This window comes from Rosa rugosa, chromosome 3, assembly GCF_958449725.1.
Source record: "Rosa rugosa chromosome 3, drRosRugo1.1, whole genome shotgun sequence".
NCBI lineage: Eukaryota > Viridiplantae > Streptophyta > Magnoliopsida > Rosales > Rosaceae > Rosa > Rosa rugosa.
The window spans coordinates 51,956,937-51,981,279 of NC_084822.1; the positions used below are offsets into that span (position 1 = coordinate 51,956,937).

The following is a 24,343-nucleotide window of genomic DNA, read 5'->3' on the forward strand; positions in this document are numbered from 1 at the left end:
CCGGAAGTGCAAGACTCTGTTTTCTTAGAATAGGTCATTTGTATGTCTTAAAGGACGGCTCTATCTGTCAGCCTCTCAGGGGTGTGTCGTTTCTAGTACTGCTTGCTGAATTATAAAACTGACTGACCTCATTCGATTCAAAAAAATTTAATATAAAGAAATGACTTCTCCAAATATTGGAGTCAGTTAGCCAATACTAGTCTACTATCCTCTTATTGGAATATATGAAAATGAGCTGCTTATAAATTTACTTAATTTAGTTCTCTTCTAACACAAAACTAAAAATGAAAAAAATGTCTCTATTTTCCGTTCCACTTGTTATTAGCAAATCACTTCATTATGAATTTCTCGACCATATATACGTATGCGTTTTCCGTCGATGTTAGGTGAAAAGTATGCACTAATTAAATAAAATGTCCTAAGATAAGAGACCACGTCGGGAACAGATCAACCGTCATAGCATACGTATGGACATACAGCTTCGCCATTTTAATGTTAGGAAGATGATGATGGTGAAAAGCATCATTAAAGATGTCACAACATAACTAAGACGTGAAGTAGTCCACCATCAAATAATTTAGTTCCATAAAGTAGTACAGCAATATATTTTTATTTTCATATAGTCCGCTCCTATATATATATATATATATATATATGAGGGCAGGCACGGACATAGGGGTGGGCTGAGGTGTGCTGCAGCACACCCCAGTTTTAAAAATGATTATATGTATCTGACCCCAGCATATCTCCCCTTAAAAAAAAAAAAGTCAAACACCTATAAAAGATAACTAAAGTACATGCATCTGACCATATTTCTTCACTGCCTCTTGCCTCGAAAACGAGTGCTGGCACTAGTATAATTAATGTATCGAAGTCTCTCATTTTCTTCTCTTTTCTCCCCTTTTCTGTCCTCTCCTCCTCACCTCTGCCCACTGCTCAGTTCTACGTTTCTCAACTTCTCAAGTTCAGACAGTCAGACTCTCACCTCTCTCTAGTATCTACCAAGTCACTCTATCTCCTCTCCTCAACAATCTGCTCTCATCTCTCAACCTTGTTCATGTATTACATTTTAACTTCTCTTCTATAATGAATTTTTTTTGACGAAATTAGAATGTAATTTAGGTTAGAATTTGAGTATTTCTAGATTTCTTGATGTAATTAATCAAATCTATTGATTCCTAGAAAAAGATATTGAATTTCTATTTTTAATACCCAAATGCCCAATTGCCCATGAGAGTGGCAATTTCTTTATTGTGTTGATTGTTTGAGAGTTGAGTTGATTATAATTTTGATTGGGTGTTTTTTAGCTTTTGAGTAAGTTAAATTTATTTTCCCTTGTGGTGGGGAGAGGTGTGGTGGCCTGGTAGTTGAATTTGTATTGACATTGAATAAAAATTTGGGTGACAAAATGCATTTTGTGGATGATATTTTGATAAGCGCTATGCAATTGAGATATTTCATCAAAACAAAATAGACTCTACCAAATTTTTGAGAATAATTTTTCTTGCCAGCATAAGGTAAATTTTTAGCCCACCTCAAATTTAATTCCTGGTTCGGTGCCTGTATGAGGGCCCTTCCACTAAGGGATCTCTTTTTTTAGTCTTTTCTAGGGATAGACATTAAACAAACTTTTTGATTACATTTCGGCATCTCAACCGTTCAGTTTTTAGATCATAATATGTAGATCATTTCTGTAAATTTTCAGCCAAATCGGTGATCGTTAAGATATCAAACTAGATTAAATCAATGGACGAACTAAATCTGTCAAACCTGAACCGTTCATACTTATAATTTTAAATCGCAGTTTTGAATACCTTAACGATAATCAATTTGGCTAAAAATTTGCAGAAGTGATCTGCACATTAGGACCTAAAAACTGAACGGTTGAGATGCCAAAATATGATCTAAAGTTGATCTAATGCCCTATCTATAGAAAATACCAAAAAAAAAGGATCCCTTACTAGAAATGCCCTATATATATATATAGAGGCCGGATCGAGAGCGGACGTATGCAACCCAGAAAAAGTGCGGACGTCTCTCCTCCGACGTTGGGAAGGAGGCGATCGCTGCGCTGCAGGTGCCGGACGCACCCTCTGGACATCCCGGACAGCCTCGAGCAAGCGGCGAAGGCGAAGGCGATCGGAAACTCAGCGGTGTGCGAAAAGCTCGCCGGAAACCATGGAAGCCCATCGAGCTCGACGTCGAACCCTTCGTCGACGACTCCAGCCGCTTCTGAACTGCTCCACGTCGTGGTCTGGTTCCGTCCGACAACAGAAACGCCGCCGTCGCTGCTCGATCGAGGCCAGAGGAGAGACGTCCGCACTTTTTCTGGGTTGCCGACGTCCGCTCTCGAACGGTTTTGTATATATATATACTATTATTAAGAGAAGTAGAGAACCCACCTTTTTTTTTGAAAAGGAAAAGTTCATTGAATTAGCAATAGAAATCGCTTAAAGGGGCATCCCAATGGGGAGCATACAAAGACCAAACCTGGCTTGATCCTAGAGCTAAGATAGCACAAATCGGAAGGTGTACTACACCAACAATTTGTCCATTTACAATAAAACCCTGCTCTGAAACACTTGTAGAAAAACTAGCAAAAACTGAAGGTAAAACCCCAGTCTCCTCAAGATAATTACCAACAATAGGACTATTGTCATGACCTTGAGATTTGTAAATTAAACCATCAGAATCTGCAATCCGGGCATGCAAGAAGTTGGCAAACCAATCATATCTAAACTCGTCCCCAGCCTAAAATACACTGCTCGCCAAGGCACACAATTGTGGTACTCACAGCGCGATTATACTAAGACTCTTTATAGAGTGTAGAAATAAATAATCTACCTGAAATTAGAATCAGCACACCCAAAGAAGAGATAATTGAACAATCGAACAGAATGTCAACGAACATATCCCCAGGATCCCAAATCCAGCCCCCTGGAGAAGTTAAGCCCAATAGAGGGGTCCTGATTTGGGCCCGAAGGTAGCCCAAGGAGGTGGTCCTATTTGATCTGGACACCCAACCCCTATTACGCACCCAAACACGGCGTCTCCACGCTAGCACCAGCCATAACCGCTGCCACTTCAGAGAGATTCTGTCATCAACGATCTGAACACCCAACCCCTATTGCGCCCACTCAAGCAACATCAACGATCTGAACACCCAAGCCCAGGACATCCAGATGCCACGTCTGACCGCCGCCTGTTCTGGAGACATCTGCAATTCAGGCAAAGACGCCAGCAATAGCGAAACTCTAGATCCCTCGCCCGACATCACCACTGATACCAGTACTAACAAGGCAATCCCAGTACTACCAGTGAAAGTCACCGCAAGATTACTTGGACCTGGATCCCACAAGCCTCTTGGAGCAATAACCAACATGATTTGCATCCACATTTCGGCAAGTATCACTGAAATCAGGTGGAAGCAAAGTGAAATTGTCAAGGAGAGGTACAGGATTGCTTTCACCGTAAACCGACGATCACCTCCAGAGATAAGGAAGCCATGAGGCCTCCTCCTATGCGCCACCAACGAAGGCAAGCAAATACGCGTGCGGTGATGGAGGGTAGAGGAGCGGCGGCCATGGCCGTGCTCCTAAGACTCGACGCTCTGCATAGCGCCGATAGGGTTTTTTTTTTTTAAGAGAACCCACCTTGTTAGCCAAAGTGGGTGTGAATTTACGTAAATATCCTTAATATTAAAATGGTGAAGAGTTTTTCCTCTGGGACATCTTTAATGAACTCGTTGGGTTACTCCTTCAATGAACTTGTTGCCTTGTGGGAGAAGAAAATTGGCAAAGTACTTGACAAGGTCTATGTCCCAGAAGAAAAACTCCTCGACGATATTATAGGTCAGTTTAGTAAGATTTCGAGATTGAGAGAAGGACCTTTGCACAATGAAAATGTAAGTTGTCGATGACATTTTTTGATTCACTATTTTTTTGCAGCGACCCCATTTCCAGAAAATGTGATTTTGGGAATCAACCACTCTGTGTTTGTGAAAGGAGATCTTACTAACTTTGAGATTGAGCCATCGATCGGAGTCGAAGCTTTCGAGCTATACCCAGATGTTGAATACACCACTGTTGAGGACTACCTCGACCGATTTGTTTAAGCATTATTAAGTTAAAGATCGATGTTCGATCGCTAAATAAATTACTTGCTTCTTTTATGAGGACATATATTCAACTTAAACTAGATGTTAATCAATACTTAGGACAATAATGGAATATTGTAAAGTATGATAATAAATTTTGTATGAAAAAATTGACTTCTTCAAGCAGTGGAATCACTACCTATCCTCTTAATCGAATAAATAAAATTTGTTCACTCCAAATTTTCCTTGTGATGAACTTCTTGCAACTTTAATTCTCCTTGAACACCAAGTTGGGAAGTGAATGAAAATAACTCTCTACTTTTAGTTCAACTTTTAGTGAATGACTCCTTTATAAATTTCTCAAATACATAGACAAATTAATTAAACCTTCTTTTGTGAAAAGTAGGCATGAAAATTGTCATAAGATAATTGGCCTAGAAAAAAAAATCTCATAAGATTCGAGTTGATAAAAGGTGAACAGTGCAACATCATTGCATATGTTCTTGATTATACCTTTGCCATGCTAATATTAGGAAGATGATGGTGAAAAGCATCATAAAAAATATCATAAGATTAAGACGTGAGAACAGTCCATCAATAATTTAATTTTTTTCGATGATTTCCATCAATAATTTAATTAGTTTTACCAACTGTACGATTACGATGCCATAGAGATTTTTTTTTTTTTTTTTTTCAATTGCGACTCCTATATAGAGCAGTTGACCCCGTACAACTCAGAGACAAAGAAACTCCCTTATATAGTCTCCTAATTCATTCTTCTGTCTCCACTTGTTGTAATTCCAAGAGTTTGCAATGGCTGATCCTCAGAAAAGCAAGATTTTGGTAATTGGAGGCACCGGCTACATCGGCAAGTTCATCATCGAAGCGAGCGCAAAGGCTAACCATCCTAGCTTTGTTCTTGTTAGGGAAACCAATGTGCCAAGGGAAAACTCATTCAAAATTTCAAGAACTTGGGTGTCAGTTGTCACTGTATATACGGCTATCTGTTTCTGACCGAATTACTTTGTTCTTACATTCAGTTAATTGCTCCACTTTGATCTCATAGGGAGATCTTCATGATGGACATGACTGTTTGGCGAAGGTGATCAAACAGGTAGACGTGGTGATTGCAGCTGTGAATCGCATGCAGTTAGTAGATCAAACCAAGATCATTGCCGCCATTAAAGAAGCCGGTAATGTCAAGGTAGGTTTCTCACTAGCTAAAGGTGGAAGAATTATTTTTGAGTTTGAGTTGTATTTTCACCCTTAAATATTGATTTAAGAGTGAATGACCGTGACTTTTTTTTTAAGACACTGATTAGGAGAACATGACTACTCACTGATTTATTATCCCATTTGATATTATATTCATTGATCATCAGAGATTCTTCCCCTCGGAGTTTGGAAATGATGCTGATCGTGTTCATGCAGTTGAGCCAGCCAAATCTGCATTTGCGACCAAAGCGCAATTCCGGCGTGCTATAGAGGCTGAGGGGATACCCTACACATATGTCTCGAGCAACTGCTTTGCAGGCTATTTTCTACCCACATTGGCACAGCCAGGTGCTACTTCTCCACCAAGAGACAAAGTCATCATCGTAGGGGATAGAAATCCAAAGGGTAATTAACCAAAATACACAACAAATCCAGCTCCTTTATGCCCACATTCAGCGGCAAGATTCATTGGGTCCATATATATAACCTCTCATACAATCTGTGAGAAGAAAATGGAAGTTCAGTGAGGCATTCTATCGAACATGCTGAATGCAGAAATTTGAGTCCTCAATGTCTGACCTTGTTTACTTAATCTTGGTACAGCAATCTTTGTCAAGGAAGAGGACATCGGCACCTACACAATCCGAGCAGTTGATGACCCAAGAACACTGAACAAGGTCCTCTACCTCAAGCCTCCCAAAAACATTTACTCATTCAATGAACTGGTTGCCTTGTGGGAGAAGAAATTTGGCAAAGCCCTCGGGAAGGTCTATGTTCCAGAGGACAAACTCCTCAACGATATTATAGGTCAGTTTAGTAAGATCCAAGATTGAGAGAAGGACCTTTACACAATGAAAATGTGGATGACATATTTTGATTCACTATTTTTCCAGAGACCCCATTTCCCCAAAATGTGATATTGGCGATCAACCACTCTGTGTTTGTGAAAGGAGATCAAACCAACTTCGAGATTGAACCATCGTTCGGAGTCGAAGCTTCCGAGCTATACCCGGATGTTGAATACACAACTGTGGAGGACTACCTCGACCAATTTGTTTAAGGAATATTAGGTTATTGATTAACATGTTTATTGAATATGTAGCCAAATGAAACTACTTGTAATATTCGCAGCTTATGCTTATATATCCTTTGTTTTGTCTCGGTACAATTGATGCCCCAGAAATGAAAATAACACCCAGCTACCTATTTACTTGAAAACCAGGGCAGTTGTTTTCCTTCCCCTTCACATTTACAATTTTCAAAGATGATCATGAGGCTAAAACCATGTGAGCAGCTTGAAGAAGCTTTCATGCATCAACAAAATACTAAACTAATTAAAAGACTCACGTCAACCGGAGTTTAGTCTTTCTGATCACCATTCTCAATGATTCCGAGAAGACTTTTGCAAGATCGATTGGACTAATCACCGAACCTGACTCTGAAATTGGAGTTGGTGCCGGTGCAGGTGAAGGTGAAGGTGAAGAATCTTGTGCAGTTGTTGTGCTCATTCGATGTTTCACAGCATATCCTATCAATCTTCTAGCCTTGATTCCTTCACTTCCCTCATCTGCTAATTACGAAGCAGAAGATGAACAGGTTACATTGATTTCAAGCTACCAAGAAACCAATATGAGAGCAGAAAGGGTAAGACAAAATTTGGATATGTCAGTGGTTCTTACCTTGTAATTCCGAGTAGGGTTTCGAAGTCTCCGACAAGAAAATGAGCGTGGGGGTGATGATAGTAAGGGCAGCCCAGCAGAAGAATATCACAACATAAATTCTCCCACTCATTTGTGGAGAGAGAGCTAAAAAACTGGTTCAATGGGACGGAATGTTATGCTTGGCTTTGAGGGTTTTAAACTTTTTAATGCAATCATTTAGAAGAGAGAAAGAAGAGGGAAGACGACCTTGAGCAAATTAGCTGGCCCTGTCCAAATAATATTGTCATTATAAAATGCTAAACTTCTTTTCATGTGAAATATTCTTATTGAATGATATCATATAAAGTCAAGTAATAACAAATTAACAACCAAACTTGTGCCATCGTTATTAAGTTGTTGGAGGGTTGTTATACCAATTCTGTGTCTGATTAGACATCTATCTGGCACCTAAAGCCCAGGTCAGAATCTCCCCCCTAACCCACTTGGAAATGCTTCCAGGAATTTTATACCATATGAATAATATGATCAGAATTGCTATTCGGAGATCATGTAAAGCTCAACGGCAGACAAGTTGGGGTTATTGTCATTGACTATTTCGATGTTTTTGTTTGAATAAATTTTAACACAAGTTGCTGCTGGAATTGAAAACCATACCATGTGTCTACAGAAACTGACAGCAAGAGCATGCGCAAATAGGCAGTAAGATGTCCTCAACATTCAGAAGTAACGCAGAAAGAGAACGGTAATTACAGGACAAGATCAAGAAAAATCAGATTAAAAAGAGGCGAGGATCTCAAGTTATGCAAGTTACAACTGCTTGTTAAATCCTAATAGCATGCAAAATCGACATATCTATAACTTTTGCAAGAGTTGACAAGAAAGGTGTTTAGAATAACTATAAACATTTGAACACTGCACACACTTCTTCCCGTTCTGTTTTCCTAACTTTCAGTCCGCGGAGCCACTACTACTTGCAGCAGGCTTCCCTACATACCTCTGTAATAATCAAAGGAAATGAGTAAGTAGATTGCAGTTACATAAGATAAGCATGACAACTCTTAGCAACAGAAAAGATCTAGAAATTCTAAGCCACAAAGTGAATTCAAATGGACTTGGAAGGGGGAAGGAGATGGTTCAAGATAAAATAGGGTAATGTCGGGTGAACGATATTCTAGAGCTCTCACCTGCTTTCCAATGCTGAATGGAACATACTTGTACTTGATCATGTGCATGATTTGGCGCTTCATTGTAAGGACAAAAAGAACAATCCAATAACAGAGGAGTATGGGCCAGAAAACAGGGACATCAAATACAGAAAAGAAGGTCATCAGAAAGGCGACACAGAAAGCCTTTGTAATGGAATACCTGAAACCACATAAGTAAAACAATAAGTCATTTTGAGACTCAACTCATAGTCATGGAAACCCACCACACACATACATGCATACATTATTACGTATAAGCACAGATGCTAATGTGTTTAAGCACTGACAATTCATTCACCAAATAACCATCTTGACTACTGAAGTTATTCACACAGATCCTTATTTGCAGTTTAGCTCTATCTAGAGCCGCTTCAATCTCCCCACTATCCATCCTGCCTTATTCCACAATCTATTTTGTCACTCCCTTGTCCATGAGGTGTCTCATCAGCTTGAACCACGTAAATAATTAAATTTCTTGGTGAATTTATCAGGCTTACTATTTTTAGAACAAGGCCAAACAAACCTCAACTTGTGCAGGTCAAAATGTCTCATGAGTAATTAAATTGATGTGCAAAGATCAGCAAGTAACGGAAAGAGGATAAAAGCCTTGTCACTAGAAACAAAAATGTATTAACGACAATACAGAGGCCAGTCACATGACCTCCATCAGCAACATATAAGAATTCAATACTTACTACAGAAAACAAACTTCAGGCAAGGGGTAATGCGTATTCATTACCCAGACACAGAAATTCACCGTTTAATAAGAAAAAAATACTACCTTGTCAGACATTTCATAATAACAATGAAGGCCATAGCAACACAGCCAGTTCCTATTTAGTCAATATGTGCATATAACATTGTAAGTTAGCCAGGCTATATGTCATACTGCAAAAACCCAGAGAGCAGAAAAGGAATCACAACACTTTACAGGGGCATTTTTCAATTACCAGAACTTGAACTCAGGAAGGCGGCGGATGAATGGTTTAAACTCATCTGAGCCTCTCGTTGGCAATGCTGCCCCATCCAAGGCCTCAAGCTCCGGATCAACCTTTGGCGAGAGAAACCCAATCAACAGATTCAAGATATAAATTCCCAGGCCGTATGAGACAATGTAAAACCCCTGAACCAAGTAAAGTCGCAACAGATAAATCGCAGCCACAGCAAGTGTTCCCAGCCACCTATGGACCGGATTAGGAGTCGAACGGTCCAAATAGTACTGAAACGTCCTCGCAAACTCATCCCTCCACTTGGCAAGAGGCGCCACTGCTGAGCCTGCATCACTTGCCACTCCTTCCATGAAAGTATTAGCCTCTAAATTCCCTGATCAACCGAAAACTAGCTCAATTCGATAGATTACATTTCGGTATAGACTCTACACTAAATGAAAATGTCATTTATACAGAAACAAAAACATGCAAGTTCCTAATTCGGACCTTCCCCAATTCATATTCAGCTGAAGCAAAACCCTAGCACAAATGCACCTTGGTGGGATTACTACCAAAATAAGAAAAGCTAGGTTCGAATATTATGGCAACAAGATCAATAATTGAATTCTTGAATTTAAACCAGAGAGAAAAAAAAAAAAAAAAAGCGACGGGAAGACGAGCTGCTTTACCTTGGCGAAACGGCGACGTTTATGAGTCCGATGAGAGACGAATATCAATGGCGGATCTGTGCAAATTCGTAAATCTATATACTAGTTTCTAATAAGACCTCTCCAGTTTGGTTTTAATTTCTCAGAAATAAAAAAAAAAAAAGGAAAAGCTTGAGCATCGAAACGCACCGCTTCGTGCCTTTGCGGATTACCTATTGAAACCCAACACCCACTCATTATTTAAAAAAAAAAAAAAAAAACTCTTTTGCACACAATTGAGTCAAAAAATTGAATCCAGTTTTTACCTTATAACTTGGACGTGACTCGAGCCGAATTGAATCCAACATTTACCACATCAAAATCCGAATCGGTTGATGGGTTGGTGTATTTTCAACCCATTAAAAATCTTAACGGACGTGGACGAGTGGATTTTAAGGGGTCCAGGCCTGCTTTTCCTGACGGGCCTGGGCTGTAGCCGTTGTTAAATCAGGGAGGGATGCTATAGTAAATTTACTCTTTAACCAGGAGACCGAAAAGCCAAATATGCCCTCGCCCTCCCATGGAATATGGATGTGGGATTTTATACAGTGCCATCGCGGTAACCATTTCTTGATGTAGTTCTCATCTCGGAGACAGTGGCAGTGAGCTGGTGGGAGTAACAAAGAAGAAGATGGGGACTTTAGGAAGAGCGATATACACCGTCGGATTCTGGATTAGGGAGACCGGCCAGGCCGTCGATCGCCTCGGCAGCCGCCTCCAAGGAAGCTACTACTTCAAAGAGCAGCGTAAGCGACGCCGTTCTCTAACCCTAGATCCCTCTTTTTGTATGAATCTGTGTGAAATTCGTATCGATTCTGTTCATTACTGATTGTACGGAGTCTGTTTGGTTCTAAGATTTATGGCTTTGCTGAAATTAGGTTTAACATTTCCTTGTATTTTACCTGGACTGTTCTTGGTTTCGTGGGCTATAGATAATGTCTTAAATGTACGAGTGTGCTTCACTATTGGATTATAATCCACCAAAACTATACTTCTTTGATCGTTACCCTCTAGCGTTTACAGAACAAGTGATAGAAGACGGTTTCAATGTCAATAATTATACATGGGCTTTAGCGGGAATCGTGAATTTGGGAATGGTTTTTTTTTTAGTATTGGAAGCCATTAGGTCTTCTTCCTTGTGGTGGTGAAGTGGTGACGGGTTTGGGGTTGGATGAGCATTGAGCAATATGTTTCTTACTTCATAAGGGGGAGGAACTAGAAGACTGAGAATGATAATTTTATAACATGCACCGATTTTGCCAAGCACTTAGTTTTTTTGTGACATTTAGGATTTTTTTTTTTTTTTTGGTTTTGCCTTCTTCCTTCCATTCAAGAGGGCAGTGATGATGTTCTTTTGTGCAGTGTCTAGGCATCGGACTCTTATGAATGTATTCGATAAAGCTCCTGTTGTTGACAAGGATGCATTTGTGGCCCCAAGTGCCTCCGTCATTGGTGATGTTCAAGTGGGAAGAGGATCTTCTATTTGGTATGGATGTGTATTGAGAGGTAAGAACTTCTTTTGAGACGCAATGTCAGTTAAACAATATATGCTTTGGCACTTTTGAAAATTGCATGCTCTTTTTTGACGAGCTGATGTTTTGGATCAGTTCCATTATTTCAATTCGTCATTTATCCTCACTGGCTCAATGTCACACTAACTGCTGTACTTGTTTCATGTTTTTCATAGTTTACACTTGTATCCTTTTCTCATTTGACATGATTGCTATCACTGTTGGAGTTCTAACTATTTCAAAAATAGTTATGTGTACTTAGTTAATCCTAGAAAAAGAAGACCAGTAGCAACTTGGTAAGAATATATTGCTGTATTGTTCGAGGTATTGATACAACTACATAATCATTGAAATAACTTAGCACTTAGTTTGCTAGTCGAATAAGATGGATAAGGGTTAGGTTTAGAGCTTTAGCGTTTATGTCAATTAATAATCTTTGTAACTCGGGTTTATAGTCAATTTTGGGTGATCTCAGATGTATGGTTGCTTATGCATATTTATGTTCTATTCTATATCTATTGTGGACTTTTGTGATATTTATATATATATGTCTTTTGTGCTTAGGTGATGTGAACCACATTGTTATTGGAGCTGGAACTAACATACAGGACAACTCCCTTGTGCATGTGGCAAAGTCTAATTTAAGTGGGAAGGTGTTGCCAACCATTATTGGTGATAATGTCACCGTAGGTGAGTAATGTGCTGACACAGGATAAATGTTATCATAGGTCCATGTGATGTGAATTTCCCTGATGGTTTGTGAATACAATTTAATTGTCTAGGTCACAGTGCTGTTGTACATGGCTGTACGGTTGAGGATGAGTCCTTTGTTGGTATGGGAGCCACACTGCTTGATGGTGTCGTTGTTGAGAAACATGCTATGGTTGCTGCCGGAGCCCTTGTGAGACAGAATACAAGGATCCCCAGTGGAGAGGTATGGGCACCTACTGAACCCTCTTCTATATTTTGTTTATTTTCTCTTGGAAAGTATGATGATTTTAATAAGCATCCAAAGTAGCTCAGAATTTGGATATATTATAGATACCACCATCAGGATCACTGATCTACAACATATCATGCTTTGGATTCCAAAGAACAATAAAAATTAGTTGGCCAAAAATTCGTTATGTTTGTTTGAAAGAGAAGTCAGAGAATAACTACTATCTAGTTGAGGGTTTTAAAACACACACTCTATGTTGAAGTGGAGTTGCATAAAGTAACACAGGGATAGGTGGACTGGGGGTCTTTAAGCTTCTTTTCTTTCTTTCCCACCATTATGATCTGCCTTCATTTATCAACACTATGATCTGTTATTTACTTTATCAAATTGTTTGTTCTTGTTTTTAGTTTGTGAGAGCTATGCCTGGAGCAAATGTGTGATGTTTGATTATTATTTAAAAGTATACGAAGACATGCTAGTTATTTTGATTTTGAGTGCTAAGATTATGGTATAAATCTTTTGATTCAGCTGAAAATAAAAAAGAAAAAAGAAAAACAAAATAATGGCTTAATGATTTGGGTGTCATGCTGTCAGATGCAGCTTTATATGCAGTCTGAATTTAAGTTTTATTTCTAGTGTACCATATACAGTTATTGAACATTTTGCTTCACATAGATTAAGCAGTAAAATATTGTAAAATGTATCACAGGTATGGGCAGGGAATCCAGCTAAGTTCCTGAGGAAGCTCACAGATGAAGAAATAGCTTTCATCTCCCAGTCAGCCACTAATTACATTAACCTTGCACAAGTCCATGCGGCTGAGAATGGGAAGTCCTTTGATGAGATTGAGTTTGAGAAGGCCCTTCGTAAGAAGTTTGCTCATCGTGATGAGGAATATGACTCAATGCTGGGTGTTGTTCGTGAAATTCCCCCAGAACTTATTCTTCCAGATAATGTATTACCAGATAAAGCACTCAAGGCTGAAAAATGATTGCTTAAGTTGTTTTTTTCCTCCCTCAACTCAAATCTTGAGAGATTTGATATTAAGGAGTATTTGTTGTTAAGTGAAAATATGTGGAAAAGGTATCATTTCCTTTCCTAATAATACCCAACATGTTTTAGGGCAGAACGATGAATCTTTTCTAGCCATTGGATCCACTATTTCTGCGGCTTTTCAGAAACTATTATTGCTGCTTTGGCAGTTTGTATGTTGATGATAATTTTTGTATCCAATTACTTTTTCTAGATGCTGTAGTAGTGGATTTGTACATCTATGTGTCTAGTTCTATTGCAACATGCAAATCAAATTCATCCATCAACAAATGGTATAGAGCAATTTTGAGGGCTGCGCGCCAGTTTTTGCATCATCAAACTTCAAACCTTGACTCGACGCTTCGCACTTGAGATGTTGAATGGTATTGCCAGGTGAAAGTATTGTTGTGAAAGAACATTGTAGACTGAACGATCGCCTGCAGAAAACTTAACGTTAAGCCTACCAGCCCAAGGAAGAATCATCACTGTTAAGCATGTTGGAGCTACAATCTTGACCCCAAAACCTACTTTGCCTAGGCACCAAAAGCATCAGATGCTTTTGTTAGTTTAAGACAATCATTCATGGCAAAAGTATAAGCCGCCGCACAATGTGAGCCTATGAATCTTGTTGTACAATTCAATATAAGAAAAAGTTTTGGGGTATTGTAAACGAACATATTCTATTGCTAATGCTCCATTGATTTCAGGAAAAACAAAAAAAAAAAAATTTTGACTGATCGGAATCTTGGAAAGTTGAAAAACATAGTTTTTCGTGATTTCGGTTGAAAGCGACGAAAATAAAATCTGCCCTACCAATCAATCATAAACCCGGTGAAATGTGTGTTATCGGAACCGTTGTTTGTTTCCTTTGTCGCTTTCCTCCAACAATGGAATGTTTATATTCTTGTTTCTTTACGGCCACTTGCAATGCTAATGCTTTCTCACAACAAAAGCCGATGAATGTATGTTATCGGAATTAAGATTAGTAACTTGGAATAAAATTTTCAGAAATAATGTACTTATGCATTTTTAAATATCTAATCGTCCTTTCAAAAAAAAAAATATCTAATCGTTGATTTACCAAAATATGATCAAAATGCAACTATTGATTAAAAAATCTTTATTTTAAAAGTCTTCTTTAGAGTCTCTTCCTTCTTTGTTATATGTCACTCATAAAAAAGGTGACAAATTTTTGTGTGGATGAAAATTAGTGGTTTTTTTTTTTTTTTTTGAGTAAAAAAGTCATCCATTCATTATAATTTAGCAAGCAGTACAAAAACGACGTACCTCTAAAGGTCGTCATAAAACGTCGTTTACAGAGTACCAAAAAATCCTATTCTAAATATAGAATAAGAAGTCAAATACCCCAAGCACACCCACCTTTTAAAGTTACGCACTTTTATTCTAAACAAGAGCTAAAAACTTCGAAGGTTTGAAAAGAACAACAGAGTTAATAGTTCCTGCGAACTGAAGAAGAAGTTAAAGAGTACTAGGAGAAGAGGATGAAAAATCACCCTCAACTCCATCACCTTCTGTATCCAATGCCTCAGCCTCAGCAATAACCGCGTCCTTGGACAAGCTACCTGCGGACTCATGTGCAGCACCAGAGTCAATATGACTCTTCCATTTGCGAGATTTCCTCTCAGGCAGCTCCGGATCCAAAGTCCTAGCAGCCTTCGGCTTATTCTTGCTACCTCGAGGACCACCCAACTTCTTCTTTTTCTTGGGCGAGATTATAAGCTGCCCATTCTTATGTTGTAATACCAAAGCGATGTTTTCATCCACTCTAAGAGCAGGAGCTGGAAGCGACAACATCTTCTTACCCGCATTGAGCAAATCATAGCTCGCTTTTCTCTTGGTACCAGCAGCAACCAAACCAGTCGAACCCAAATCAACCCCCGGCTTCAGAAGGCCTTTCTTCGCAGTGGTCCAAACGTTGGTTGGCAGGGTGGCTGACTTAGCACCTTCTGGGAGTAGCTTCTGCCAATTCTTGAACTAGCCGACACCATTGTTCTCAATCAAACCTAAGGATGCACATATTGTACTTCCATCAAGCTTGGAGCCAGGCAGCACGTCACTACCTTGTGACGCATGGGCTTCCACCACTCCCAACAAATGGGAACCATGCAACTTACCAGCCAGTTGCACCTCCAGTTCCATAACCATTCCCCCAACCTCAGCAGAAGGCATCGGTTCCGTCATAGGAGCTGGCATTGGTTCCAGAGGGAGAACACCCACGTATAATGACAACCCGGCCATCGCCGTTGCTGGAGGCCCATTCTGAATCTCTGCCTTCTCTTTCAGCAAAAAGCCATCACACCCTGAAGCCTCATGCTCAAATAAATCGCAGTCCCTACAGAATCCCTTAACTTTCTCATAAATGAGAGTAATCTCAGGCTGCACCGTGGGAGAGAATTCAAAGAGCATCCAAGTGCGCACCCTCCGACGCGTATCCAAAACCAATCGGATCCTCTGCTCCTCCTCCTTCCTACGAAGAGCCGATTGATCAAATCGAATAACCTGACCAACCGCAGACCCAATTAGGGTTAAGGCATGCTTGTTGCGAAGGGCCAATGGCAAACCCTGGACCGCAGTCCAGATCTCCATCTTCCACAGAGGAACCCTCTCCACTGAGCCAACGCCATCATAATCCCCTACCAACAGCATCATGTTCCTGTAGAACCACGACCCGCCATGCAGCGCTCTATTACGATCAGCTTCATGAGTGAATTGGAAAAGGAATCGATCTCCGGCATCATGAACAGAGAGACCGGACTTGAGACGCCAGATCGAAGCAATGGTGCCCTTGAACCCAGGAAACCGCGACTTTGACCCCAGCAGTCGCCCAACCATATACCAGTTGTTGTCTTGCAGCGCTACCCGCCCCGCCTCGCCCAAAGACACCCTGGCGGAATCAGAAGGAGGACGAACAACCATAGTACCAATAGGAGTTTGCATCATAGAGTCCAGACAAAAGTTTTGGAGATTTTGGTCGAAGAAAATTTCTGCGAAAACCCTGAAAATTAGTGGTTAACAACCTCTAAATAGTTATTTGCCAACTGAATTTTGTCGGTGTAAAAGATAAAAAAAACAAGGAAACACAGTTGATAATGAATATCGTAATTGTCTACAATAAAAAAATAAAAAATGAAAACACTTTTGCGACGAAGTGTTTTTGTGGATGATCTACTTGTCTCATAGTTCTTTTAACCAATGAAAATACGTCGGCAAAAGCTTTCTCACAGCTGGACCGGACCTGCAGAAGAAGCAAGTCTCATGCTGCTTTTGGTCCCAGAGTCTATATATGGCTAAATACTGAGACACTGAAGTCCACCGAGTCCTAGGCATAGCCAAAAAAACCCAGAGGGGCCCAAAAATGGGAGCAGAAGCCACCTTAGTCACCACCACCAACTCCAACAGCGGCGAGGCTCCTCTGGTTCTGGGACTTCAAGCCGCCGCCCTCATCGATCACGTGGCTCGCGTAGACTGGTCCTTGCTCGACCAACTCCCCGGCGAGCGCGGTGGCTCCATCCCCGTAATCACTTTAACTCTGCTTCTTTCATGTTTAGCAAACTTGGGTCTTGTCAATTATGATGTTTTATGTCAATTTGGATTTCATGGCTTGCTTAGTTGCTACTCACTCTTGGTGGGTTTTGCCAAAAGATTCAAACTTTGTGAAGAAAGGTTCAAGCTTTAGCTTTTTGTGACATATAGGTTGCAATTGAAGAGCTTGAGCATATATTGAAAGAGGTGAAGACCCATGTTATATCATCCCCTGATGAATCTCTGCCTATGAAAACCATGGCTGGTGGGAGTGTGGCCAATACTATTAGAGGGTTGAGTGCAGGGTTTGGAGTCTCCTGTGGGATCATTGGCGCATGTGGGGATGATGAGCAAGGCCAGTTATTTGTTAGTAACATGAGCTCTCATGCTGTGAACCTTGAGAGGTTGAGGATGAAGAAGGGATCCACAGCTCAGGTTCGCTTTGCTTTCGGTTTTTGTTTATAACATTGGGTTACTGAGATTGTAGATTATTATTGCTAGGTGCTGAAAGTTTGTTGGTAATTGGTGTAATGCAGTGTGTTTGCTTGGTTGATGAGTCTGGCAATCGGACAATGCGGCCATGTCTCTCTAGTGCTGTGAAGCTTCACCCAAAGGTACATGCTTCTATTTGTGTCAATCTGTGTGGTGAGCTATCGTGTTTGCTTTGAATAGTTAGCTCTCGTTTTCTTTGAATACTTTTTTGAATGAGCTTACAATAATTATTTAAATTACGTTTCACAGGAGGATGACTTGACAAGGGCAGATTTTAAAGGATGTAAGGTTAGTCTCTTTCATACTCGGTACAATTTTGCCTCATTCAGTAATATCTTTCATGCCCTGAACTTGAACTGCCTCTTTTCTTTCAGTGGTTGTTGATGAGGTACGGCATATTTAACATTGAAGTGATTCAGGCAGCTATAAAGGTCGCCAAACAAGAGGGTCTTCTTGTGTCCTTGGATTTGGCCAGCTTTGAGGTACAAGTATTTCTCTTCCAATGCAAATCTTTCGAACAATGGATTTGGCCAGTTTTTGCTTTGAAACAAGTTCAGTTTATACACTTGACTTATTTCTTGGCTGAAGTTGTTATGACACAAGATGATGTCATCTCTCCATGAGTATTTTAGAGAGTATTCTAGACAACTTGCTTAATCAGAGAGCCATATCTTAAGGCTGTTTGACCAACAAACAAAAAACTAATGGAGGTTATTAAGCACTGTAGGACTCTTTGCAATCCTCAACCAAAAGGTTAACTAATGGAGGGAGGAGGGCAATCGAAACCAATCCCTGTCCATAACCTCCTGCTGCATTTCTATGCAAGTAATTGAAACAAATTTGTTTCATTTCTGAAATCAGAAGCAAATGCATTGTCTGTAAATTGTGTTCTACTTTTGAATACAAGTGAAAGCTATATCTTTGACTATTTTTTGTTTCTTACTTTCTCTTTCGTATATAATCTCAGGGATGTATATACTTATGTAGTTTCTTACGTTATCCAGATGGTTCGCAACTATAAATCACCGCTTCTACAGTTGCTGGAGTCAGGGAACATAGACCTCTGCTTTGCCAATGAGGATGAAGCAACAGAGCTGCTAAGGTGACTTTCATTTGCTACAATTTTAACCAGTTAATACAATTAACCTACTTTTTATGATATAAAGTCGAGATCAGGCAATTAAGGATTTTCCTACCAGTAGATACCATTCTGGTCCATTTTTCTGTTCCTTTTTTCCTTTTGGCCTTAATTTTGTTTATTTTGTCCTTCAGAGGTCGTAATGGTGAACATGATGCTGACCCTGAGGCTGCACTTGAATTTTTGGGGAAACACTGCCAGTGGGCAGTGGTAACATTAGGCAGTAATGGATGCATTGCAAAGCACGGAAAAGAGGTTGGTCACTTGGCAAATACTTGGCCCAATGTTGTACTGATTGAGGCATTGTTGCCATTCAATGGTCATTTCTGAATTTTATTTTTTTTCTTTTTCGTTTGGTAACAGATTGTGAGAGTGCCAGCCATTGGGCAATCCAATGCAATAGATGCCACAGGAGCAGGCGACTTGTTTGCCGGTGGGTTTTTGTACGGATTGGTGAAGGGATTATCTCTAGAGGAATGCTGCAAAGTTGGCTCATGCAGTGGGGGAACAGTTATTCGCTCTCTCGGTGGTGAGGTGCCACCTGAGAGTTGGCAATGGATGTACAAGCAGATGCAGATCAAGGGCCTCCCTCTTCCGGACATCCAACTATGATCTTTACAAAGAGATTGTTTTTTGAGACCATGGCTACTAAAAATTATCTTTTCAAAGCAAGGAGCCGATGTGGTTGCATTTTAGGGTCTGGCTCAAATTCATAGACCAGGCTCGGGCAAATCTAGAGTTGGGGGGGGGGGGGGGACTGCAATCCTCAGAGTAGCTTTCCATTTTATTTTTTGCTGCAATTCTGTTTGTTTACAAGTGTTGATTAATCTGTCTAGTAATGCAAGGTTATTCTCAATATCCCGAAAACTCTTGTTGGGCGTTCAAATGAAGGCCGTTGCCCAATGGTCTTGTCTTCAAATTTCAAATTTCAACTATGAAGTATAAAACATCACAGTGTGTATCTAATATAATCCAAGTTAACCTGCAACCTCTCTCTCGGATAAATCTGTTATAATCAAAGTGTAGTTGCCCATCACTGTTCGGCATTTGTGTACAGTTCTGCGTTTATGAGGCTGCCCAGTAGTGATTATGGTGCGTGGTAAATCCATCCACTTTTTAATTATATAAGACCTAGTTTTGGATTTTCCCATTATCAGTATTCCCTTGCTTCCTGGATCGAGTCCGGTGTTTTCTTAGCTCAAAAACCTTCTACATGTACAAAATAAAATATGATAAACTCAACCCAGACCAGATCAAATAACTGTATCTGAACGGTAAATATTAAGCATAAACTTGATCTAATCAGAGGCCACCGTTAAAATGTTTGCACAAATGAGACCAGGTAAACTGCATAGCCTTGTAAGAGAAAAGGAAAAGGAAAAAAGCAAAGGTCCAACAATAGATAGTTATCTTCCACAATACCATCCACAGTCTTAAGAAACACATGATAATATCTCATTGAAAGGATGGAACGACAACTGCTTCTAGCATCTTCAAATATCCATTGGAGCTACATCAACCTCAGGAGCAGCACCCGCGTCAGCTCCAGCTCCAGCACCAGCACCCCCTTCTGCAGGAGCACCCTGCTCGGCCGGAACAGCAGCATCAGGTTCAGCAGCAGGAGCTTCATCCTGCCCCACAATCTCGAAAGCATCAATCAGCTTCTGAACATTGTCCTGATCCAATATATGGAATGCCTCCCCAACTCCCATCACAGCAACCGTGCATATGGAACTTCTGAGTTTTTCCCCCTGCAAGGTTTCCCTTGTTGCAATGAGTGCATCCTTGATCAGATCCTCCCGTGTAGAATCTGTGAAGCTCTGAAACCTGCGTTCCAAGTATGTCTTTGCAGCTTGTGAGCGAGATCCAATTGCAAAAGCCTGGTATTCAAAGTAGTTTCCACTTGGGCAGTTGTAATATAGATGAGCTCCAGATTCATCCAACCCACCTACTAGAAGTCCAACACCGTATGGTCGTTTCCATGAGCGTTGAGTGCAAACCTGCCACCCACAAGAGTAGAAAACTAAGATGATGAAAATCTGTGTATAACATGTAGACCAACATTTGATTGGGAAGATCTTAAGTTGCAATGTTTGAAATTTGATTCAAATCAGTGCCTTCAGAAAAAAAAAATAGATTCACAATTTACTAATATCAAAAGATCACAGCACAGTTAAGTTCAGACTCCAGACAGAGGTTGCTAATACATGTATTTTTATGAGCTTGACATGATATAATGTGTAAGAATACCTAAATCACAATCAGTGATTAAGAGAAATATGGCAATTAAAATAATTTACTATTCTAATTAGTCCATCCACTTATATCCTTGTGTAGGTGGACATTACACATTAGAATAGCACAAAGTTAAGCTTAAGAAACTTGAGCAGACATCATGTTTTGAATATTTCACATACTGCAAGTGCATTTGTCTATCATGCTGAAAGATTAGAAGATTCAAACATTGGAATACAGAAATATCTGTGCATACACATGCACACAAAGATAACAAATGCCAGCATAGAGTATGCAGTGCAACATAAAACTCCACAAGTTCACCAACATGTGGCCAACATTGCAGCAGAAAATATAACAAAAGCTATAAAATGAAATCTTAAAACAATGAGACAATGGGAAACCCTTGATGTACAATATATGTTTTACCAAACACACTTTAACAAGTGCATTATCTGCGCAAGTCATGGAGCCATATTTTCGTTGAAAGATTACATAACAATGAGGAGTTCAAAGAAAGAGCCAGGCTCATGAATTGCTCCCATGTGATTTAGGTTTCAAACCTAGCTATTTGCTACTGTTTAAGATTCCAGGGTTCAGCAGGGGACCTAAGTTTCAAGCTTGAGTCCTCATAGCAAGTTGGGTGATTCTGGGTAAAATAAAGATTACATATTGTATATGTCTAACAAAGGACTACGGGTATCGTTTATTGATCACAAACAACCTTTCGATTAATGATGAACTTGGTTTACCTTGCTAGCACAAAAATTAGTTCAGTTTGTTTAGGTAGTTTACGAAAAAAGATAACACCTGTCAACTATTTCCAAAAGTTTATGAAAACAACATTCAGAATTATATGCATTGAGATAAATAAGTCTTCAGACTTTAAGCTTTTTTATAGTCTATATAATCCAAAAAATCACATTGAGAATTAAAATCACATGTGCATACACAACCAATGCAACAAAAGTCTGTAACAAATGCACAATCTGACACGACCAGCTATCCTACCAAACCCAGAAGTGTTCAACTTCTATAATCTACAAATGTAAAAGAGATAGATTATAAAACTTCAACCTTGCATATCTGTTAATTTGTACAAGCAGACCTTTGACACAACAAGTACTTAAAGTAGCGAACTTTATAACTAAAACCCCCAGTCCAAATCACTCATCTAATTTTTTGGCAATCTTATGTATTCAAGCTCTGGTTTTCCAGTGAGAACACTATAACCCTCCCAAAACCCGAGCAGAATGAAAGTCTACAATTGTATTAAAACACCAAATTTACACACTATATTTCCTTTCTCACCTATCAATTGTCCAAAAAAATAACCCCAATTCCCCGATCCAACAACCACCGCTGATACCGAAAACAACAACGAAATTACAGAAATTGACAACACAAAGATTCAAAATTTAGGGTTTCCGAACACGCAACGCACCTGCGCCTTATCGGCGAGCTGCACGACGAGTCGTCCGACGGGCAGAGGCGACTCATAAGTATAGTTATAGTTGATGCACTCGGATCGCATATACCGCGAGAGAACACGGCCGTCGGCGGTGAGTCCGGCAATGGCGACGCCGATGTGGTCGTCGACCTTGAAAATCTTCTTCTGGTGGGAAGAGAGCTCGGAGTTGGCCTTGTTGACGCAGGCCAAGACCACGTGGGTCTTAGATCGGAGGCCAATCGCCGCCGAGCCTTGCTTCACGGCCTCCATGGCGTACTCGACCTGGAAGAGCCGCCCGGCGGGGCTCCATGTAGTGACGTCAGTGTCGTACTGGTTCCTGAACATGGTTTAGGGTTTTCTTTTTTCTCTCTGCCCTAAATTTCTATTCTTTTTGCTTCACGAAAACCACACTGAGAGAAAAGCTTCGGATTTTATTGTGAGGTTTTTCTTTCTGTTCAAGGCAAGAGTGCGACTCTGACTTTCACTCTCTTCTCTCTATCGAGGGGTTTTTGTGTTTTGCTTTTTCACTCTATTTTACCAAGAAGAAAAGGATATTTCTACCAAAAAAAAAAAAGAAGAAAAGGATATGAATTTTTCTTCTTCTCGTGTTTGGCCCGGATTCAGACTTGGGCTGAGTTTTAAGTCTTGGCCCAAGTTTATTGTCTTTCGATCACAGAGTTTTATATAGTTCTTGGGCTTGTACTCCACACTCTTCTCAACCAAGTCTTCTTGGCCCAACTGCTCCACAAGTGAGAGATTTTTTTTTTTTATTATTATTTTTTTTTTTGAGGAAGCACAAGTGAAAGATTGGTAATTTGAAATTTGATTGAATGATCTTTAATTACATTTTATATTCTAATGCTGCATATTATTTAAAGTGCAAAAAAAAAAAAAAATACTAAAATTTGATGCATAGATGCATGCACTAAATCTGTTATCTTGTGATAATGTCCTATAATGTAGTTAGCAATCTGATACTTGAATTTATAGTACCAACCTTTATCTAATTCATTATTTAGCACGTTTTAATAACTCTACCAACGATTGAACATGATTAATTATATCGTATATATATTTAATCTACGTAATAGTTTTCTTATGCACACGATAAAAGATAAATTAGTGAGATCTGAAATGAAGAGTTAGAACGAGATTAAAACGTTGTTTGCATTAGTGACTATTTTTTTTATTTTTTTTTGAGAGATTGCATTAGTGACTATTGAAAGATCATGTACTTCTATATGTGATTCAAGAATCTTACAAAAATGAAAAGTGTAAGTGCTCATTTTAGTGTGTGATCTATGCATATGCCTAAATGTTAGCATGCACGTGCAGTCTCTTCACTTGTAATGATCACCAAGAATGAGAGTTAACAATGTTTCAATGACTGAAACAGTGAAACATCCCTATTAAACATATCTATCCCTTAATTATTTTCACTTTAAACAGCTCAAGAAGCACAGAGTCATCTTCTTCCTCTTGCAGAGTCCCCCACTTTTCCATTTCTTCAAATTTTCTATTCTACTTAGATCAAGTTCATTACATTTCCCTCCGATTGAGCACTGGGGTATCGTCAGATTCCACGAGCAAAGTTTGGTCTCTGCTGTGCCCAGTTGGTAGTCACCAAGTTAAAGAAAAAGCAAAAGAGCAAAGGGCGTAATATCTAGCTAATATAAGCCTAATGATCACATGCTTTATCCTTTTGTATTGTCGATCACATTATTTAAGTAATCATTTGATCTAAGATTTCTACAAGATTCCACTAAAGGTCTGTCTCCTCGATCCCAAATGGTGTATTAGTTTTTACCAGCCCTCTAATGAATAGTTAATATTGCCAAGACAATTGTTTACTTGTTGTAGCAGGAAATTGCTTGAAACTTTGCACATGTATTGTTGATCATATATATATATGGAATGCTATTCACGAAAATTAGAAAAACGTGCGATAAGTTATGAACGTTATGAAATTAAAACTTATGGATTTAACTTATTTATTTAATGAAATCAATCAAATCTTTTCATGTACCTCACGAAGCTCTTCTTTTCTCTCTTTGATGTGCAACGAAATCAGAAGTTCATTCTTCAATTTCTCACCAAAATGTCTCTTCCATATATAGCTTTGAACTCTTTGTATCGAGTGAGCTAAAATAAATTGCTCGAGTACAGTGCTGATCCGACTAGTTGTAGTT

General features: G+C 39.5%; 4 protein-coding genes and 1 pseudogene across 4 annotated transcripts; 3 read left to right on the plus strand and 2 right to left on the minus strand.

The window, feature by feature from the left end:
- The first annotated feature begins 4,867 nt into the window (after nt 1–4,867).
- On the plus strand, nt 4,868–6,877 carry LOC133740774 (phenylcoumaran benzylic ether reductase Betv6-like; annotated as a pseudogene).
- An 841-nt stretch (nt 6,878–7,718) lies between these two features.
- Nucleotides 7,719–9,953, minus strand: LOC133740773 (protein RER1B-like). Its single transcript, XM_062168723.1, has 4 exons — nt 9,796–9,953; nt 9,128–9,500; nt 8,157–8,337; nt 7,719–7,968 (listed from the first exon to the last, which is right to left on the minus strand). The coding sequence occupies exons 2-4, from the start codon at nt 9,475–9,477 to the stop codon at nt 7,921–7,923; spliced, it is 579 nt and encodes a 192-aa protein (XP_062024707.1). The 5' UTR covers nt 9,478–9,500; nt 9,796–9,953; the 3' UTR covers nt 7,719–7,920.
- Nucleotides 9,954–10,354: 401 nt separating this feature from the next.
- LOC133740396 (gamma carbonic anhydrase 1, mitochondrial) lies at nt 10,355–13,511 on the plus strand. Its single transcript, XM_062168344.1, has 5 exons — nt 10,355–10,559; nt 11,176–11,319; nt 11,889–12,014; nt 12,107–12,258; nt 12,974–13,511. The coding sequence occupies exons 1-5, from the start codon at nt 10,445–10,447 to the stop codon at nt 13,253–13,255; spliced, it is 819 nt and encodes a 272-aa protein (XP_062024328.1). The 5' UTR covers nt 10,355–10,444; the 3' UTR covers nt 13,256–13,511.
- A 3,026-nt stretch (nt 13,512–16,537) lies between these two features.
- On the plus strand, nt 16,538–19,327 carry LOC133737935 (uncharacterized). Its single transcript, XM_062165394.1, has 8 exons — nt 16,538–16,831; nt 17,011–17,274; nt 17,376–17,453; nt 17,581–17,619; nt 17,706–17,813; nt 18,336–18,433; nt 18,604–18,724; nt 18,833–19,327. The coding sequence occupies exons 1-8, from the start codon at nt 16,673–16,675 to the stop codon at nt 19,079–19,081; spliced, it is 1,116 nt and encodes a 371-aa protein (XP_062021378.1). The 5' UTR covers nt 16,538–16,672; the 3' UTR covers nt 19,082–19,327.
- A 404-nt stretch (nt 19,328–19,731) lies between these two features.
- Nucleotides 19,732–22,668, minus strand: LOC133739254 (proteasome subunit alpha type-1-B-like). Its single transcript, XM_062166999.1, has 2 exons — nt 22,149–22,668; nt 19,732–20,469 (listed from the first exon to the last, which is right to left on the minus strand). The coding sequence occupies exons 1-2, from the start codon at nt 22,497–22,499 to the stop codon at nt 19,963–19,965; spliced, it is 858 nt and encodes a 285-aa protein (XP_062022983.1). The 5' UTR covers nt 22,500–22,668; the 3' UTR covers nt 19,732–19,962.
- Nucleotides 22,669–24,343: the final 1,675 nt, after the last annotated feature.

Excerpts from the sequence above, each read along its gene's own strand:
- LOC133739254 (XM_062166999.1), bottom strand. The coding sequence starts at position 22,499 with ATGTTCAGGAACCAGTACGACACTGACGTCACTACATGGAGCCCCGCC. Across the intron at positions 20,470-22,148 it reads AGCTCGCCGATAAGGCGCAG|GTTTGCACTCAACGCTCATG; the intron begins GTGCGTTGCGTG and ends TGTGGGTGGCAG.
- LOC133740396 (XM_062168344.1), top strand. The coding sequence starts at position 10,445 with ATGGGGACTTTAGGAAGAGCGATATACACCGTCGGATTCTGGATTAGG. Across the intron at positions 10,560-11,175 it reads CTACTACTTCAAAGAGCAGC|TGTCTAGGCATCGGACTCTT; the intron begins GTAAGCGACGCC and ends TCTTTTGTGCAG. Across the intron at positions 12,015-12,106 it reads TGGTGATAATGTCACCGTAG|GTCACAGTGCTGTTGTACAT; the intron begins GTGAGTAATGTG and ends TTAATTGTCTAG.
- LOC133740773 (XM_062168723.1), bottom strand. The coding sequence starts at position 9,477 with ATGGAAGGAGTGGCAAGTGATGCAGGCTCAGCAGTGGCGCCTCTTGCC. Across the intron at positions 8,338-9,127 it reads CTTCCTGAGTTCAAGTTCTG|GTATTCCATTACAAAGGCTT; the intron begins GTAATTGAAAAA and ends ATGTGGTTTCAG. Across the intron at positions 7,969-8,156 it reads CATTCAGCATTGGAAAGCAG|AGGTATGTAGGGAAGCCTGC; the intron begins GTGAGAGCTCTA and ends TGATTATTACAG.
- LOC133737935 (XM_062165394.1), top strand. The coding sequence starts at position 16,673 with ATGGGAGCAGAAGCCACCTTAGTCACCACCACCAACTCCAACAGCGGC. Across the intron at positions 18,434-18,603 it reads GAAGCAACAGAGCTGCTAAG|AGGTCGTAATGGTGAACATG; the intron begins GTGACTTTCATT and ends TTTGTCCTTCAG. Across the intron at positions 18,725-18,832 it reads TTGCAAAGCACGGAAAAGAG|ATTGTGAGAGTGCCAGCCAT; the intron begins GTTGGTCACTTG and ends GTTTGGTAACAG.